We start from the raw sequence: 18,692 nt of genomic DNA on the forward strand, positions 1-18,692 counted from the left end.
TGATGGCGGAAACAGGGTAGGGACTTTCACACCAAAAACTTATTAAAGAAGGACTTTTTGTTAAGAATGCAGAATTCTGAGAGACCAAGCATTACAAAGTTATGAAGAGTGTAGAGGTCGTATCTCAGTGGTGTGATATTTAGGTAGGATCTGGCCACAAGTCCCAGAAACACTCCGTCCTGCCATTGATCAGCTACCCCTCCCCACCCGGTCCTTGAGGAAAGGATTGCAACGAGGAGGCAGGCAAGATAAACTCTGTATTCCCAGCCGGCACAAAGGAGCGAAGGTCACAAACCCCCCTTTAGACATCTATAAATGAGCTGGGACACGACCTGTGAAGAACGCCTCTTGTCTAAGTCGGGTCAGGCTCACTGGCCAAAGAGCAAACCACACAGCAGATAAAGCCTGCTTGACCACTTCCATTCCCAATGTCAAAGCCCAATCTACCCCCGCAAAGAGTACTCTAGGCCGTTCCAGACAAGAGCCGAGAGGGGGACGTGCGAGTCTGCCCCAGTGCCTGCAGCAAACATGGCCTGGACCTGAATTTGCTTCCTGGGTTTACATTTTTGTTCGGGTCAAGGGCAAATAATGTCCTTAAGGAATGTCCAAGAGCCGGCTAATTTACAGGCACCGCTGGACCATCCTCCAAAGCACACAGACTTTTATCCTTCTAGCTCTATGGCTCTTTCCTTCACACTATATCTAAAGTCTAACAATGAACCTCCTCCAGATCTCAGCGGGTAACTGTGGCCGCTGGGGACAAGGTTTAAACACGAGGGCTTCTGAAGAATGCAAGAATTGCAGTCAGTGAGAAAGATTACTGATCAGCGTCTCCTTTCTTAGCAGGAAGAGGTTTCCAAAGTACTGCAACATTTGTTGTTTTATCATTTTGTACATCTCTCTTGTCCCCTTCTGTTATGGATTATACACGGTCTTCTCCCTTAGCTATAGAAAGCCTGAGGATGGGGCCTTACACCTCTGTATCCCCAGAACCTAGCAGGGTACTGAATCTATACTATATGCCAATAAGTATTTTCTAAGCGACCAAAAGTTATTCAGCTGGTTATTGAGCAGGGAAAAAAGGCATTACAGACGTATTCTTGAGAAGCACGTGGCCTTGTATAGAGATCATTCTAACATACCTGGAACGATTAAGCCACAATAAATGACCCACAGCATTGAGTATTAAACTGTGTTCCACAGAGCATACACACTGTAAGAAGTTATAGCGGGAACAAGTTAAAGTAACGTGGCTGATTCAGGGGAAGGCATGGTCAAAGCAGGATTCGGGTAAGCCTTCAAGCATGATCAGATTCCTGCTGAAAGAACAGCTCGAGACAACCCCGAGGTGGCTTCCGACAGACTCCTCCAGGCCTCCGCAGAATCCGAGCTCCTTCGCCTAAGGCTAAGGGCCCCACGGTCTGGAGGGCGGCAGGGCGCCACCCACGGCGAGGCCCGACCCCAGTGGCAGCTCGAGGCCCCCGGCCCGCTCCCTGTCGCCGGCACACGCTGCTCTCTTCGCACAGCGCGGGCGGACACCGGGCAGAGTCCGAGGCGCTCCTCCTCTGCGGGGCGCAGGCGCCGTTCGCGCTAGATCGTTCTGTTCTTACACGGTTCTTGCCGGGCTCTTGCCTGCCGCCCTGGCTGATTTATAGGGGAGATGAATCACGATCAGGCTAGCTCTAACCCCTGCTCATGCGTTTCCTCGAGGTTTTCTGACGAGACCGGGACGTACAGCAGGACCCACAGAAAGAAACACGGCTCGGGCTGCCCTGTCCTACGCGACGCCACAGCTCCGGGCGGGGCGCTCGAGCCGTCTCAAAGCTCCGCACTCACACTCCGAGACCTCGGCCCGGAAGCACCATCCCTCTCCTTCCCAGAGACTTCCGGGGCGGGGGGAAGTGGGCGGAGTCAGGGCCGGAAGCACAGGGGCGGGGCCCCTGTTCTTTAGTCTCGTTAGGAACCCTGCCTCAGCTCTCGGCTAGGGCATAGTTACATCGTCGTGTGGGGTGTCTTATGTCTGGTCGCGCTCCCTGCCGCTTTTCCATGGGGTTAGAAATCGACCTGAGGGAAATCTGACACCAATGAGCGGGTGGGGAGGCAGCCCCTCTGCTGGCTCCTCCGTGTATGGAAGTTCTGCCCCCGCCTTCTCGCACTGTCGGCTTCCTTTTGCTCCACACCCCCTCTAGCCGCCCGATTTTACCCCTTTTCAGCCACCCGCGCCTCCATTATGTATGATCGGGCTCCTCGCTGGCTCAGATTGGCGAAAGGTGGCAGCACTGAGGATCACGTGGGGCCTGGGTCCTACCAGGTACCTTTCCTGAAGCAGCAGGCAACAGGTAAGGTGCAGGGAGAGGCGAGCCTTCTGTGACAGGCACCTCACCTACAGCCTGCCCGCTTCCGTGTGCCTGCGAATTAAATGTAATAGCACCACTTCATAAATACAACGAAACATGAAGCAGGCAGGGGACGTCCTGTCCTTAGTTTACAGGTGATAACTGGTAAAATCATTTCTCCTGTTTCACAAGGTCAGTGAGCCTATGGCTAGGACTTTTGATTCTACAGTGGTCGTCTACATCATACTTTCAATGGAACACATTCGATCTAGGATTTCCTTCCTCTTGACTATGAGTCTCCAAGTCCTGTGTACTTCTTACCGCCTACTGTCTCTTCTTTGTAAACCTGTCTGCCTCACATGCCTATTTCTACCATTAGCCAGAGAAACATTTATTTACTAGGATGTAACTCATGTTTTTATTTTGCAATATCATTTAAAGATAGTGCTATGTATTTTTTCAGATAGATGCTTCCTATCTGACTATACCCATTTCGCTTTGAACATGCTTAGTGAGGGCCCTTTATCTCATTTTCTGTAAAGAAAAGCTACACTCTTGAGAGATGCAGTGGGGATGGGTAATTTAAATGATTATTTGCTCTCCGCATTTGTTTGCAGTTAGTGACTTTGGGGAAACTTTTAATAAATATTTCCAGTTTGTTTTCTGCTTTTCCTAATCTGATGATTTTGCAGAACTTAATACCATCCAAATTATAGTTTTTCCCTTGTTAACCTGCCTTTTCCCTATTCCTACACTATTTTTAAACAAAGGCCAGGATCCATCACTCTGACATGGCTGGTCAGATTAGGTTATTAAGGTATTAGGCTTAATCCTTTGCTTGTGGCTTTTCTCGTGTGCACTTTCTCATTCAGATCCATAGCTTCAACTACTGTGCATATTCTGATTCTGCTGACTCCCAGAAGACAGTCATTAGGCATATAGGTGAGTTATATCTCTAAGATGAGCTTTCTTCTAATCTTAAGGCTTTCAACATCGCCAGTTACTTTTTGGGAAATCTCTATCTGGGTGGTCTCTGGCCTCTGAAATTCCAAGTGTCTGAACTCATCATTTTCTGCACTATTACAGGCCCCTTTGAAAAAAATTCCCTATCAGTCAATTATAAACGTTAGGCTTTGGACTTGTTCTAGACTCTTTGTTCTCTTACTGACCACTCCCATTGATCATTAAGACCTATTGATTCTGTCTTTTCAGTATCTCTAAAATTGGTCCCTATTCTTCCTTTAACTACCCTTCACTTGGTTCAAGCCTCATGATTTCTGTTCTGAAATAAACCAATATTACTGATTTCTCTTTATTTCAGTCTCCAATCCAATTTCTATTTTATGGCTAACATGATCTTTCTAAGATAAAATTATGGTTTTCTTTTAAACATGTTGTTTGAAGCATGTATAATTATGTTGTTTTTTTAAACACTAAGGTTAAAATCTGAACTTCTTAACATGGTGCGTAAGATTCTTCACGATCTGATTCCTGACCTGGTCTCCCACTTTACCTGGTCTTTTTAGGCAACCACACCTCCACCAACATTTAACCTATGTATTGGCAATTCTGACTTTGTGTTTTCTATAAGTTCATGGCTTTGTACCTGCTGATAGCTTTGCTGAGTATGCTCTCTCTTCCTTTCTCACTTGGCTAATTCTTACTTAATCTTTGAGACTTAGGTAAAGTGAAGTTGTTCTCTGACTCCACTCTTTTTCAAATTTTCCTTCTTTGACTCCTCAATGACTCTTTCATTTACTATATTGTAATTACCTGTTAGTTTCTCTGGCTGCTGCACTAAAATGTGAGCTTCTTGAGAGCGATAACCATGATCTTTACTCTGTTATTCTCAGTTTTAAGCTCAATACCATAACGCATAAGTGCTTAATTTAAAAAAAAATAACAAAGTAATTCTTGAAATAAAGTTAAAAAGTCTAACGAGCTACACATAGCAAAATTAAAAACTCTCATAACATGACTTGTGTGAACTCTGCTTAGAGAGCAGTAAGTAGGGTGTTGCAAGGCCCTTCTTTTATTGTTTTATCGGATTGTGCCTTGTTCACCTACGAAGGAGACTAGGAAATTCCATGCTTGAGAACTTTGAGCAGCTGCCTCTTATAGATCCCTGTTTTAGCACTACTCAGCAGTGACATCCTGATAATGGATAGAGGTACAAGTGTCTCTTTAGTCATTTCTGTAATGGATTCCCTGGCAAGATAATTTAAAAGTAGCTACTGTTCCTTTCCTAGGTACGTTCTGCCTTACTCCTAAGACCAGTAACATACTGGACTATGCAGAGGTGTAAACAATTATTTCAGTTAATGGTCAGGTAGTTTTTACAGAGTGTGATGTAGGAAGAGCAGATATTGGGACTTTGTATAGCTTGCTTGTTACCTTGAACTACACAAGAGGAGAGGACTTTAGAGTCCTAGATCTTCAAAAGAAGGATGCAGATGCTCATTATTCTAACCTTTCTCCTAATTACCACTGTCCTCTGACTGTAGCGGATTTGGTCAATCCTCCACTGTCTTGTTTCCACATATTCCTCAGGAAATTCTTTCCACCCTAATTTGCAAACTTCATTGCCTCTGCTTTTGGCAATTTGATCAGATTCTTTTCCACCCAGGATTTGCAGCCTGAAAGGGGTGGGACTGAGCTGCCTTGATTTCATGAGTGGGGGAGATAATGGATCTTCCAGTTCTAGATTAGTGAGAGCTGTTCCTGATTTTGTCATAGTTATTTGAGGAGCAAGCATATCTTAACTCATCAAAGCAAATTTTCCCTAGAGACAGTCAACCTAGTAAAATATGACAAAAACACAGTCCTTTTAATAATGTGACTGCTCCTGGCATTATTGTGCTAAGGAGTATTTCACTGCTTTTTGAGCTTGATTTACATAATGAATGGCACCCCACATTAGCTGTATATAAGTTATCTATATTGGTTCTATATTAGTTATCTAAGCGAGGTGACACCAGCTCCTAAATATATTCTTTCCCAGATTTCTTCTTTGATGTGGGAGAAAGCTTTCTCTCCCCCAGAAGATTATCTTCTGGTTAGCTTTATTTGCCGAAGAAGATGAGCTGTCCATGGTCTCGTGCTCATGCCCCTGTGTTTCTGCCAACAATAATGATTCTGTCTCATTAGCCAATCAGAATTTAGGGAGATCACCTCAGAGAATGCAATCTGTCTTTATTTGTTTAAGTAAACAATATGCATATTATTACTCTGTATGTTGATCTTCCTGAAGATGAGTACATGTTTCAAAGATCTCGTTAATTGCTGTTACGTGAAGAATGCCCTCTTTGTTTTGTGGCTGTAGCTGTGACTACAGAACTTGTCATTTAATCACGTGCTGCCCGCCTTCTCTCAGAATGGACTGACTTTTATTGCTTCATGTCAGTTTGATTTATCTTCTGCTGTTAGCACCTCAAACTCAATGTAGCACAAACTGAGCTTACTTCTTTCTTCTCAAATCTTTTCCTCTCCCGTATTCTTAATTTCTTCTTTCTACCTGACAGTTTGATTTATCATTCGTAATTGGCACTTCATATGTCAATGTATCCATATGGCCCAAATCAAACTTCTTACGCTCCAACCCTAATTCCCCAGAACCCTCTTCTCCTATGTTTTATACCTTAATTATTGGCAGCACTGTTTGTAATGTAATTATTTGTCTGTAAGTCTAGCTTCCCCACTATTTGAGCCATGGTTTTAGCTTACTCATTAGTGTGCCGTCACTGCCTCTCTCTGACACATAATAAAGCATTCAGTATTGTTGACTGAATGGCTAAAGGTGTAGTTTAGAATATCACCTATTAATTCTATATTTATTATTTAATATGCAGGGCACTATATATTATTTAATATGGTGGGATGACCAACCATCCTCGTTTATTTGGGAATCTCCTGGTTTTAGCATTAAAAGTCCTTTGTCCTGGGAAAACTAGGACAGTTTGTCACCCTAACTGTAAACATTAGATAAAACAGAAAAATCCCTTCTCTCGTGAAGCTTATCAGTAGAAACACTTTAATTTTCTTGAGGTTTTACTTGAGGTCAATATTTCATATAAACTTTTAGCCTATTGCTGAAAATTTCTATATAATTAATTTTGGAAAACTTCAATGAAGATTTTAGAGTACTGGCTTTCATGCATACATGGCACTATTGTGTGTTTTTTTCCATTTTTATATGAATTTCATTATTTTGCAATTAATTTTATGTCTGTTTAGGTAGATTCAGTTATAATCTCTGTCATGTTGTGATGACAGCTGCCTCAGAACTCGCCTGACTTGAGCTTTCTCAGTTTTCATATCTAACTCATATTACCTTGTTGTCTATATGAAACTAAATTACAAAAAAACCTTTAATTGTGAGATGAAAACTTTTGCATAAAACTGCATAAAATATAAATATAAATTCATTAAAAATGAATACTCAAGTGAAGAAATATAAGGTTGCTAAATTTCCCTTTCTAATCATAACTCTTTCCTTCTCTACAGGTAGGCACTGTTTTGATTTTTATGGCAATCGCTTCCTTGCTTTTCTTTATGGATTATTAAATCCTCTTGATGAAATAACCCCTTTGTCATAATGAAATGTCTCTCTTATCCCTGGTGTTCCTTGTTCTCAAATCGGCTTTATCTGATTTTCATAGAGTCACTCCAGCTTTCTTTGATTCATAGATGCATGGTATATCTTTTTTCATCCTTTCATTTTTAACCTCTGTGTCTTTATGTTTTAAGAGGATTTCCTGTAGATAGCTTAACATTGGGTCTTGCTTTTTAATCCAATCCGACAATCTCTGCCTTTTAATTGAGGGTGTTTAGAACTTTTCCATTTAATTATTGATATTGTTGTATTTAAATTTACTCTCTTGCTATTTGTTTTCTATTTATCTCATCTGTTCTTTGTTTCTCTTTTCTTTTTCCCTGCCTTCGTCCAATGAGTTGAGTGTTTTTTTAGAAGTGGTTCTATTTTTATGTCCACCATTGGTTCACTAGGTACGCCTCTTTGTTTTATTTTTTAGTGGTTGCGCGAGGGTTTATAACATACCTCTCTAACTTATCAAAGTCTACCTTCAAATAATATCGTACCACTTCACGTACAGTATATGAGCCTTACAACAGTGTGCTTCCATTTCCCCCATCTCATCCTTTGTGCTATTGTGGCCATATATTTTACTTCTACATATGCTATAATGCCACAGTGAATTGAAATTATGTTTGCTTTAAACAGTTATTTTTTAAATGGATTAAGAATTGAGAAAAAATATCTTTTATTTACCCACATAGAATTTGTTGTTAATCCCATCCAGTGTACTTCTCATTTCAGAAGTTTGATTTGGGTCTTTTTTTTTTATCTGCCCTTTATCTCCTCATTATATTCACCTTTATTCTATCTGGTTGAACATAGGAAGAATATTATAATACATACTTTGATGTTCTTGTGTGCTGATTCCATCTTCCCATTTCTACATCTGTTTCTTTTCATTGGCTTTTCTCCTGTTTGTTAGACATATTTTCCTGCTTCTTGGAAAGACTTTCTGTTAGTTGTACATAATCTGTACTTGGTTTGTGTGCGCCTGTGTGTGTGTTTTGAATGGAATCTGTTTCTTCTCTGGTTATGTACCCTGATTTGGAACACTTCACTGGTGTCCTGGGTTTCTCAACTCTCCTGGACAATCCTTGCCTTTCAAATGAGCCTTGGCCTCCTTTTGAGGATTTCTGTTCTTGTTGTCTTTGTTACTATCTAAAGGTGCTTTTTTTTTTTTTTTTTTTTTGCTCTGGTACAGCCAGTTCAAACCATCAGTCACTAAATTAACACCCAGAGTTTTAGCACAGTTATGAAGCTTTTTATGACCACCTCAGTGTGGATGAGAATTTCTACTCTTTTTGACCTTCTGGCATTTTGGCACTTGAAATATTTTTCCTTGTTTAAAATTATTTTAGTGCTTTTAATGCTTCAGTAGATTGTTGCTTTTTAAGAGTAAGGTCTGTGTTTTATCCACCTCTTTTATGCTGTAATACCTAACACAAATAATTCTTAATTTCAGTTGCATTTTAATGTAAGTGGGCCTTAAAAGAAACACATTATTTCTAGTTTTAAAAAGAGTACCATTTATTGTTAGTCCAGATTAGCAAGATTTTAAACTATACTAATTATCACCATAAATTCTCACAGTAGCAGACATTTTCCTTTAGTGTACATGATTCTCACAAGTTTTGAGTCCTCACTTTCATTCTTTTATTACCTATTGAATATAGCTGCTATGTTCTTTCCCATCTCTTCTTCAACATCTGTGTTGCTTAAACTATACTCATTTGCTTGATACATTTCTTGAAATCATCTATCAGTCTGTCGGCACACTGTCTGTCTACTAAATTTATCTGCTAAGTTTATCTAATCTTATGATTGCCTGTTCCAAAGAAATTTGTATCTTGGGTTTGTAAACCTTTGTTTGGGGTCAAGCAATCAAGAAATATTTAGAGTGCCAACTATGTAGCAAATCAAGGAGATAGTATTAATGACTTGCTGTAAACTCACTTTAAATTATTTCTGTCCAGGCCTTCTACAAATTTATATATGCATTCTCTGCAAACAATAGATGTTCTTCCAAAGTATGAGACAGTGGTCTTCTGAGGTTGAAAATATTTTATCAGCTAAATATAACTGCCATTTTCATCCCAACCAAATATGCTTAGAAGAAAAAAAAGACTTTTATTTTCTTTTAAATTTTCTTTAGGTATTTTTTCTGTTGTTCAGTAAGTCCAGTTCTATAGGTTCTTATATTTAAGATATATTAATAAAAATTCTGCTCTTATATCAGAACTTCAAAAATGCAACAACTTCTGTGGCTAGCCATTCGTTCTGATAATATAGTCTCAGCAATTGAGGTTACTAAATGATTTTATATATTTTGAGTGCTTTTTCTCTGAAATCATTGAAATCCTATCTTATCTACCAATGATATGATTTTACTTTTATAGGTGGCTATGCCCCATTCCTTTCTTTGGCTGTCAGAGACAGCGCTTTTACTGTTCCCTCTAACACTGAGAAAGCTGTTCCAGGTCCAGGACACTATAATGTTTCAGAAGCACAGGTAAGTTTATAATAGTTATAATTGTCTGAGTTAATAAAAATCATGCTTTCGTCCTCTAATAGACTAACACGTCATTTGTCAAATTTTATTTTTCCTTGGCATCATCTTCTTTCTACTTTCAATCTATATTTTGTAATTAGAATAAGAAAATAAATGTGTTCAATGATGGTTGTCTCATTAGGGTTCTTCATTATTCTATATATTCTATAAGACATGAAACATTGTTACATCCTTCATGGTCCTTGAGATTCTTGAATGGGAGAATAGGATTATTGAATGAAATATGGCCCATGAAGTTATGCAAATGTTCAAGATATGTAGAAGAGGGATGGCAATAGGAATTGGTTTGTGTGCCATACTCTAAAGCTATAGCTATTGCCATTGTCTCATCTGTCTCCTATGTCACTACAGTCTCAAGAGTCTGTGACAAGAATATCTTTGATGGTCCATTCGTGTTTAGAAACAGTGGCTGTAACTCCAATATCTTCATAGTCATGAACATCATCTTTACTCTTTCACATAAGTTTTGCATTCATACATAATGACTACTGATAACCCTAGCAGACCTTTATCTCCCCTGTTGGAGGCCCAGATATAGTCATTGATTTCTTAATTTTTGCATTAGACTTCTTGAATTAATAATAGCAACAATTCTATCTGTTGGAGTTTTTTGGTTGCAACCAATAGAATAGATTTTTACAACAGATGCTAGGTTTACAATAAAAGATTTTTAGAAAAGGTACTGGAGTAGCTCATAGACTTGAAGGAAGAATTGAATCAACAGGTCTTGTGGAAGGACAGGACTAAGGCAATACCAGATATTTCAGTAGTAGGAACTTCTGCACCATTCAATAGTGAGCTGCCATTAAATAACCCATTTATACAACTTCCTTCCATTTTTTTTGTGTGACACTACTCAAGATTAAAATTCCTGGTAGGGAGAATCTGTTTGCTCCAGTTTCGTTATAGACCCACACCTGTGGTTCCTGGGATAGGGAATTCTGTGTTTGGAAGGTCCTTTAAAATTGCAAAGTATGGGGGAGGTTTGATTGTCCCAAGGGTGGTGAATATGCTGTTACGAGCAGATAATAGAAGGGATGCTGGACAAATAAAAACAACAGACAATAGATTTCCATTACATTTCACCCTTTAACTTCCTGGCTGTCTTCTCTCTCATGCACACAACACACACACACACACATACACACACACACACACACACAATTCTTCTTCCCATATATGTAATTTAAAAAATGCAGTTATTTGATGTATAATTTTAACATATACCTTCCCAGAAGGACCCAAACTAATGTCTAGTTACTGCATTCAGAGATGATATTACAGTGTCATTATCAAATGAATCCTGGATTAAGGCCAGTTCTTCTCATGTTCCTTCACATTCCTCTTTCATTATTCTGTGACCTATAGATTAAATGGTAAATATAACGTGAGATATTATAAAGAAGTGGTTAGGAGTGTGGACTCTGGAGCTAGACTACCTAGATTCAAAATTATTCTCTGCCACTTACTAGCTGTGAGACTTAATCTTATCGCCTTAATCTCTTTGGTCCTTAGTTTCCTCATCTGTTAAATAGGGGTAATAACTTTGTAGGATTAAATATGTTTCTAAGGATTAAATATGTTAATAAACATTTAGGATAGTGCCTGACTATAGTTAGCATACATTTCAATTATTATTGGTGTTGCTGTTTTATAATAAAAGGGGGAAAAAAGAGAGGGAAAATGAAAGAAGGTGACGTGGGAAGCAAGGAAATAGAGGTGGAGACTTATTCTATTTCTGTAACTGATTGTGAGGCTATAGGTAGCTTAAGATTTTCCATTAGTCATTCCATGTTCCCCATCTCTTCAACAAAGACTTACTTCATCTGGTGGAGTTCTTAGCTTGGTGGGGTGACCAAAACCTTCAGTTCTAAGGGATCTGAGCTCTTGGTTCTCAGGCTTGCTTCTCAACCCTTTGAATAAACTTGCTCTTAGCATTTTCCTTGGGTGTTATAGTGTGAGAAATCTCTGCAGGATGTCCCTGTGTCGTACCCCACTGCAATCCTCTTAGCTCTTATTAGTTCTGTTTTTCAGTCCTGGTTAGGCTTAATCACCTCAGCCAATATGTTAATCTCTTTATTTTGCTTTCTGCTTTGTGTCATAAAGAGCTTGAAATGGCCAGTTGATGGTTTTGACTTCCAATTCAGTGGGATATCAATTGCTCATCCCTGGGGTCTTAAAACTTCCAGAATACTAGAGCCTAGAGGACAAAAAGCAAAAATTTGATATTAGGTCATTCGATGTAATCGTTAGAAGTGTCACTCCTGCTTCCACTCCATGGCCCACAGACCTGCATATTATGGGTGTATTGGCTGTTAGTTCTACCAGTAGTTCTTTATGAAGACTGGTATGTAACTCCAGTATTCCAAGAGGGTAATGTATTAAAATACACAATACGTAGATTTCAAACTTTTAAATATGACAAGTATCAGGATACTGGAATGTTATTTTATGTTAATACTGATTTTAGTCAATTCCACATGTAAAATAATATAAAGTACAATTTAGATAAAATTTTATTTTATTCCAAATTGGATATCTTTCTCAGGTTTTAAGAATAAGAAATTAGGAAATATGCTTTTTTTTTGGTGTGTAATAGTGATCTAAGAAAAAGAGTCCTAGTATTCTTTACTTTTCTTCTTAAAACTATAGACAAATGCAAGGAAAGATTTATTTCCTTGGTTTAAAACATGGCTTATGACTTATTTACTTAATTGCTGTTGATTTTTTTTTGTAGTTTTAGGCTAAAGTCTTGCAGAACTTGTAGAGTTCAAGAAATGTGAATTTATCACAGTTTAAAAAATAAAGTCCGTTTCATTTTAAATGCCTGAATTAGGAAGCATGTTTGTAATGTGACATAGTTTACATATTAATTCTGTAAATAATTAATATATTGGATAATAATTAAAGGGATGATCTTATTGATAATTAATGCCAGTCTTTAGCAATTTACTTTTATACTTTTCTTTTGGAATCATAGGTTGAAATGTTGCTTTCTATCAGCAATTACTTAGTAAATACCATTTGGAGACTTCAAATGAAGTTTTAAAAAACCGAAAGTGTGAGTTGAAGTTCTGAGAGGCACCTCCACTGTGAAACACAGCATAAAAGCAGGACATTTGGGAGTTGAAACTGTGTCCCCAATTTGGTCCTTCTCTTATGGTCATTTCACTTCGATCATGGTTGTCACCACTATTCCAAAGTTGGGGGTCGGGGTGGGGTATACTTTTTGCCTTTACAGCTTTTGCTCAATTATAGGCCAAATTGCTTTTCCTTTGTTTCTTTTAGCATATATGAAGCATGCTAATTTTTTTCAAAAGGAAGTTTGCTTAGTAGAAAATAACATAAAGGAAATTAAGAAAATAAAAGAGGGGTCAGCCCCGGGGCTGAGTGGTTAAGTATGTGCGTTCCACTTCCGCCGCCCAGGGTTTCACCGGTTCGGATCCTGGGTGCAGACATGGCACCGCTCATTAGGCCATGCTGAGGCGGCATCGCACATGCCACAACTAGAAGGACCAACAACTAAAAATACACAACTATGTACCCGGGGACTTTGAAGAGAAAAAGGAAAAATAAAATCTTTAAAAAAAAGAAAGTAAAAGAAGCAGAAGAATCAAGTTGACAGTGTGGTCTTCTGACCCTTTGATAGATAATTAGCCTGTTAAGTCACATCCCTTGTTCTGTCCATATTTTGTTTCCTAGGGTGATTCCCACTCCAAAGGGTCAGTACAAATTTCACCTATGTTTTCTAGTTCTATTCTCTTCCACTTTCTGACCTGTCTCTGCATGGCAGGTACCGCCTTATTCCTTGCTGCATGAGAATGGTTCTAGATGTGAGGATCTCCTCCCTGGGTCCAGATAATAGTTTGTTTCGTACTTCTCATTACCTAGGCCTGGGAATAGATGTCCAAATTAGGTTTGATTTTTGATCTGAGAGGTACACCTCACTACAGCTGAATGACAGAATATTACGTGTGATACAGTGCATGGCCTCACCCTGCAGGTGAGACTCTGCCTCCTATAATCTTGGGAGGTTGCTGACAATGTAATAACTCATCCAATAACCATAGCATACAGACAAAGTGCAGTACTCAAGAAGTAGTAAGACCACTTTCTCACAGGTTTTCCTATAAAATGTATAATTACTTGGTAATATAATTTTTGGGTCATTTATTTGACATATGGCAATTGCTTTTCTAACCTCTTGTAAGGTCAGTAGAATTGGTGATTATGAAAATATGAATAATCTGAAAAAAAAATCCTGGTTAATTTGTACCAGTTTAAAAAAATTGGATTAGATTGATTTTACTGTCTTCTAGTTGAAGTATTCAGTATAAATTCAAATTGCAGTTTAAAATGTAAGATCATGGAGTCTATGGTAATTGCTTTCAAAGAATCAAAATTTGAGGAGGTCTTCTCTTTTCACAGGATTTTACTTTTTTTTTTTGCTGAGGAAGATTAGCCCTGAGCTAACATCTGTGCCAGTCCTCCTCCACTTTACATGTGGGTCGCCACCACAGCATGACTGATGAGTGGTGCAGGTCTATGCCCAGGATCCGAAGCCAGGAATCCGGGCCACCAAAGCAGAATGCACTAATCCCCACCACTATGCCATGGGGCTGGCCCTCACATGATTGTACTTTTATCTGGCTTGTAATGTTAATGTTTTCGCAAAATCATTAAAGTCTATTATTAAAGATCCCAACTCTTTAAACATGGGGATTGTGATCTATTTAAAGCAGTAATAAAGTGGTGAACTGGTTATCTAAGAATATAATTTGACTCGTTTTTTGAAAGCAGACCTCTTTTGTGTATTTCTTAAAAGCTGAATGCAGCTGAATAAGATGCAAACTAGAGATAGGCTCAGTTAATAGTGATTGTGAACAGCTGACATGTACACAGCATGTGAAAAGGTCTGCAGTAAATCAATAAATTTAAAAAAACTTATCTGATCAATCAGATGCCAACCACTATTACTATGAATCATCTTTGAAATGACTGCACCGTGACTGTTTGTTGAAACTAGTGTGATGGAATTTCATCTGAATTAATTGGCTGTTAGCTGGTTGATAATTTTCTGATTCTAGAAAATCCAAATGTGTGGCATGGAGAGGCATGGAAGATTCCTCCTAGTGCCTTCTCTGCAATAAACAATGTTTAAAACTCATGCATAAAACCAAGCTGTTGCCAGTAAGCCTACATCAATGTCCCTGGAAATGACCAAAATGTTACTCATGAAAATAATTAATCCTAAACAAGCTTGGAAGGTTTTCTTTTAGCTTGCAGCATGAGTGCTGGCATTTTTAGCTTGTTTCAGAGGTACAAATTCTCCAGGGGCCTATATACATACTCTCTTTATTCTTACTCCATAGTTTTGGAGATTCCTTTGCCTCTGATTCCTGTTTTAAAACTGAGTTTTGCATTCTCTTAGCATTCTCTAAGGATGATAAATTTTAGTTTGAGTTCGGAGTTAAAATTGACAGCTGTAATTGTCGTCTTCTCTTATTATCCTCTTTTGCTAGAACTATGTCTTCAGTCAAGAGCTTTAACTATCTCAGGTTGGGATTTGAAACTATTTGTTCATATTAATATGTAATATTCATCAAATAGGTATTAAAGTGCTGCTTTTAATTATTTCATGATGTTTTTCCTCTAATTTAGTATCACATAAAAGGAGGCCATAGTCTACAAAACCGGGAGAAACGTTTTAAGAAGTTTATTTCAGATGGTCCAGGACCAGCAAGCTATGATCAGTCCTCTCCCGGAATGTTAGATATTGTGAACAGAAAAGCACTAGAGGCTAAAGAGCATCTTCACTCAGTACGTTGCTGTTTTAAATTATGCTTGTAATTACATTTCTTTTAGTTAAAATAAAACAGAAAAGATTTAATGTCTTATGTGATAAGTACATTTAAAAAGGCTTACTATAAAAATTAGTAGGTTTATTACTATCCACATTGTAGTTATTTTATAATTAAATGAGTACTTGATGTTTATAAACTTTAGTTTTTAACTGTATAAACATCTGACTTCATTTTGGCTTTTGATAAATCTATAAATATTTCCAGTGTCTATGGTGAACAAAAAGTAAGGGAGATTTTAAAAACCACCTGAGTGGTTTACCTATATGTATAGAGAGGAAAATCTGTGTTAAGTACTGTTAATAATACCGTGAAATTTAAAAAATGATTCCTGAAATAAAAAAGCCTAAAATTTAGGTGGGTGAGAGATATATAGATTACTACTAATGCAATATGAAATGTGACAGGTACTAAATGAATGAGCATGCAATTAAATGCCATAGGAATTTAAAGGAGGACTACTGCATTATGGGAGTGTACTTGGTAGAGGGTTTATAGAGGAGGCTGGCCTTGAAAACTAGGGTTAGAGTATGCATTCCAGGCAAGGAGAGCTACATGAGTGAAGATAGAGAAGTGGGATCTTGTGGAGGACAATGAGATTATTTTGACTGGAGCTAAGAATCTGTGTAGAAGACTAGCAGGTGATATGTTTAAAAGGGTAGGTTTGTGTTGTATAATGAATAATTTTTATACCAAAGGCCTACCCCTTTGAAATAAATAATATAATCTAGCAGATTTGGGGCATGGTTTATTTAGAGTGGTTCCCTCTTCTTTTTCTGTAACTCCTTCACATAGCTCATATTAATTAAATTTTAATCAGTTTGTGGTTTAGGAGGATATTTTAGGGCTAAGTACTCAGTTGAATAATGTCAGTGCAATGACAATGAGGTTAAGGTTTATAAGTGTATTTAAATATCAGCTATTTCATGTGTGGGGACAAAGTAAATATTTATTTACTCATGCAAGGGTTTCTCAGACATTTTTCTTTTTGCTGAGGAAGATTTGCCCTGAGCTAACATCTGTTGCCAATCTTCCTTTTTTTTTTTTTTTTTTTTTAATGTGAGCTGCTGCCACAGCATGGCCCCTAACAGAGGAGTGGTGTGGTTCCCTGCCTGGGAACTGAACCTGGGCTGCCGAAGCAGAGCACACTGAACTTTAACCACTAGGCCATCGAGGCTGACCCTCAGACATTTTTTGAGTCATTTTGTGTACCAGACAGGATGCTAGGCTCTGATAATACATAGAAGACAAGTGACTGCTCCCTTGGATCTGTAATTTTAACAGGGAAGTAATGAATGAAATTCAGCATGAAACAGTTGATGAAGTGCTATTTTAATAAACATATATCATAATAAAATGTTCGCTAGTATCCCATAGTGGAGAGCTTTTGGAGGGAATGGAGATATCACAATCAAACTGGATCCTGAAGGAGGATTCGCTAACTAGTTAAAAAGAATGGGAAAAACCGCTCCAGGCAGAGAAAAACCACGTGAATAAAGACAGTGAGTATTTAATAGCGTGGTGTGTTCAGTTCTTTGGAATACTTGGAGTACAGGATCTATAGCAAAAATAGAGGATGGAGAAAGAGGCAGGGGCTATATTTTGGAGAGTCTTGACATTGTGCAAATAATTTTTGGAAGCAGTGAATGGAGGGGAAACCATTCAATACTTTCCTTTTTTAATTTGGTAATCAGTCTCTGAAGTATCCTGAAACTACTTAATAGTTGTCTCTGATGATAAAAAAGGTAAGATTCTGCCAGGGATGGTGTGTTTATAACATAACTGTGTATTGGGCGTGAGTGTACTCAACTATAGCATTTATTTGTTTATTCAGAAACTACAGAGGATCAATATATCCTTAATAAATAATTTTCTGGATAACTAAATCTTTTAAGTGTGTTATTTTATTTGATATATTTTATGCTAGTATTTCTAACGTATGTTACTCCTTCCTATTTTTATTTAAATTATAAGATATTTTACATTAAAGGAAATTTTGAAGAAAGGATAATCACCCTAAAATTTCTGACTCTTATGTTGATAATTCTGTTAATTTTTGCACAGCTCCTTTCAGTATTAAGTCATGTATGTATATGACTTTCTACACATATGTAATTTCACATAACTTAAATAGCTGCATATACATAAAGTCAATTTTATATTTTATGTTTTTTATTTCCTTTTGTCAGTATAGACATTTTCCTTGCCACATAGTTTGCATAACTAGGATATTTATGCAGTGCACCAGTAATATGGAGATAAGTCAGGAACTGGGAAGGAAGGAAGCCAGGAAATGTTACAGAAAAATATAAAATTTGATTTTGCTCGGCAGACACTGTGATAAGAAAGCACAAGTAGCCTCTTTGAACTGCTGATTGTTGATGTAACTGTAGTAATGAATGCCTGTTTTTAAAATCAGTAATACTTGCTTTACTAAGCAAGATAAATAACTGAGCCGAGTGAGAGAGACTCCTTGCCTCTTCAGGTGGCTTCAATAGTAATGGTATATATAATCTTGGTTTATATGATGAGGTGAGACTTGAATTCACTCTTTTAAATTAGTTTTATAGAGAGGTTGGCCTGGTGGCTAAGTTCTTGCGTTCCACTTTGGTGGCCCGGGGTTTGCAGGTTCACATCCCATGGGCGTGGACCTACACACTACTCATCAAGCCATGCTATGGCAGCATCCCATATACAAAATAGAGGGAGGCTGCCACAGCTGTTAGCTCATTGTCAATCTTACTCAAGCAAAAAAAGGAAGATTGGCAAGAGATGTTAGTTCAGGGCCAATCTTTCTCACCAAAAAACCCTCCAAGTAAATAAATAAATTAGTTTGATAAAACAAACATTTTTGGTTTATATTATGAAACTCAGTAAGTCAATATTTAATAGTTGCCTTTTAGTAAATTTTAAATGTTTGGTTCTTCATTCCTTCTCTTGCCTTTGAGTAAATCGTATAAAATGTTTCCTTACAGAAAATTTCCAGGGCACCTACAGTTTCTAGAAGTGTTTATGTTCCTTCAATTCCTTCTTGTGGACAGTCATATGGTTATCATATTAAGGAGGATGGCAGTATTATAAAACATTTTCCACCTGCTAGTGACAGCACGCTAGGTCCAGCCTACTACAAACCTCAATTTGTGAGTATAATGCATTTCATATTGACAATTGGGAGATTGTTTAGGATTATGCATGTTTCAGTTAATGTAACACTAACTGTGGTAACAAAGAGTCCCCCAAATCTCAGTGGCCTAATACAACAACATTCTTTTTTTGTCATTCATATGGTTGTTCCTTGTTGATAAGAGACTTTCCTCCATGTAGAGATTCAG

General features: G+C 37.9%; 1 protein-coding gene across 3 annotated transcripts in view; it reads left to right on the forward strand.

Annotated features, from left to right (window-relative positions):
- The first annotated feature begins 1,925 nt into the window (after positions 1 to 1,925).
- The window catches only part of STPG2 (sperm tail PG-rich repeat containing 2), a 519,252-nt gene continuing 502,485 nt past the window's right edge, over positions 1,926 to 18,692 (forward strand). The window contains exons 1-4 of one of the 3 annotated variants that reach the window (XM_070614235.1): positions 1,926 to 2,339; positions 9,327 to 9,439; positions 15,161 to 15,319; positions 18,336 to 18,500. In XM_070614235.1, the coding sequence (XP_070470336.1) occupies positions 2,231 to 2,339; positions 9,327 to 9,439; positions 15,161 to 15,319; positions 18,336 to 18,500 (546 nt within the window). In that variant the 5' untranslated portion in view covers positions 1,926 to 2,230. The remainder of the gene's footprint in view (positions 2,340 to 9,326; positions 9,440 to 15,160; positions 15,320 to 18,335; positions 18,501 to 18,692) is intronic. The other 2 variants (XM_070614237.1, XM_070614236.1) reach the window with 2 other exon arrangements.

This window comes from Equus przewalskii, chromosome 3 (genome assembly GCF_037783145.1).
Source record: "Equus przewalskii isolate Varuska chromosome 3, EquPr2, whole genome shotgun sequence".
Lineage (NCBI taxonomy): Eukaryota > Metazoa > Chordata > Mammalia > Perissodactyla > Equidae > Equus > Equus przewalskii.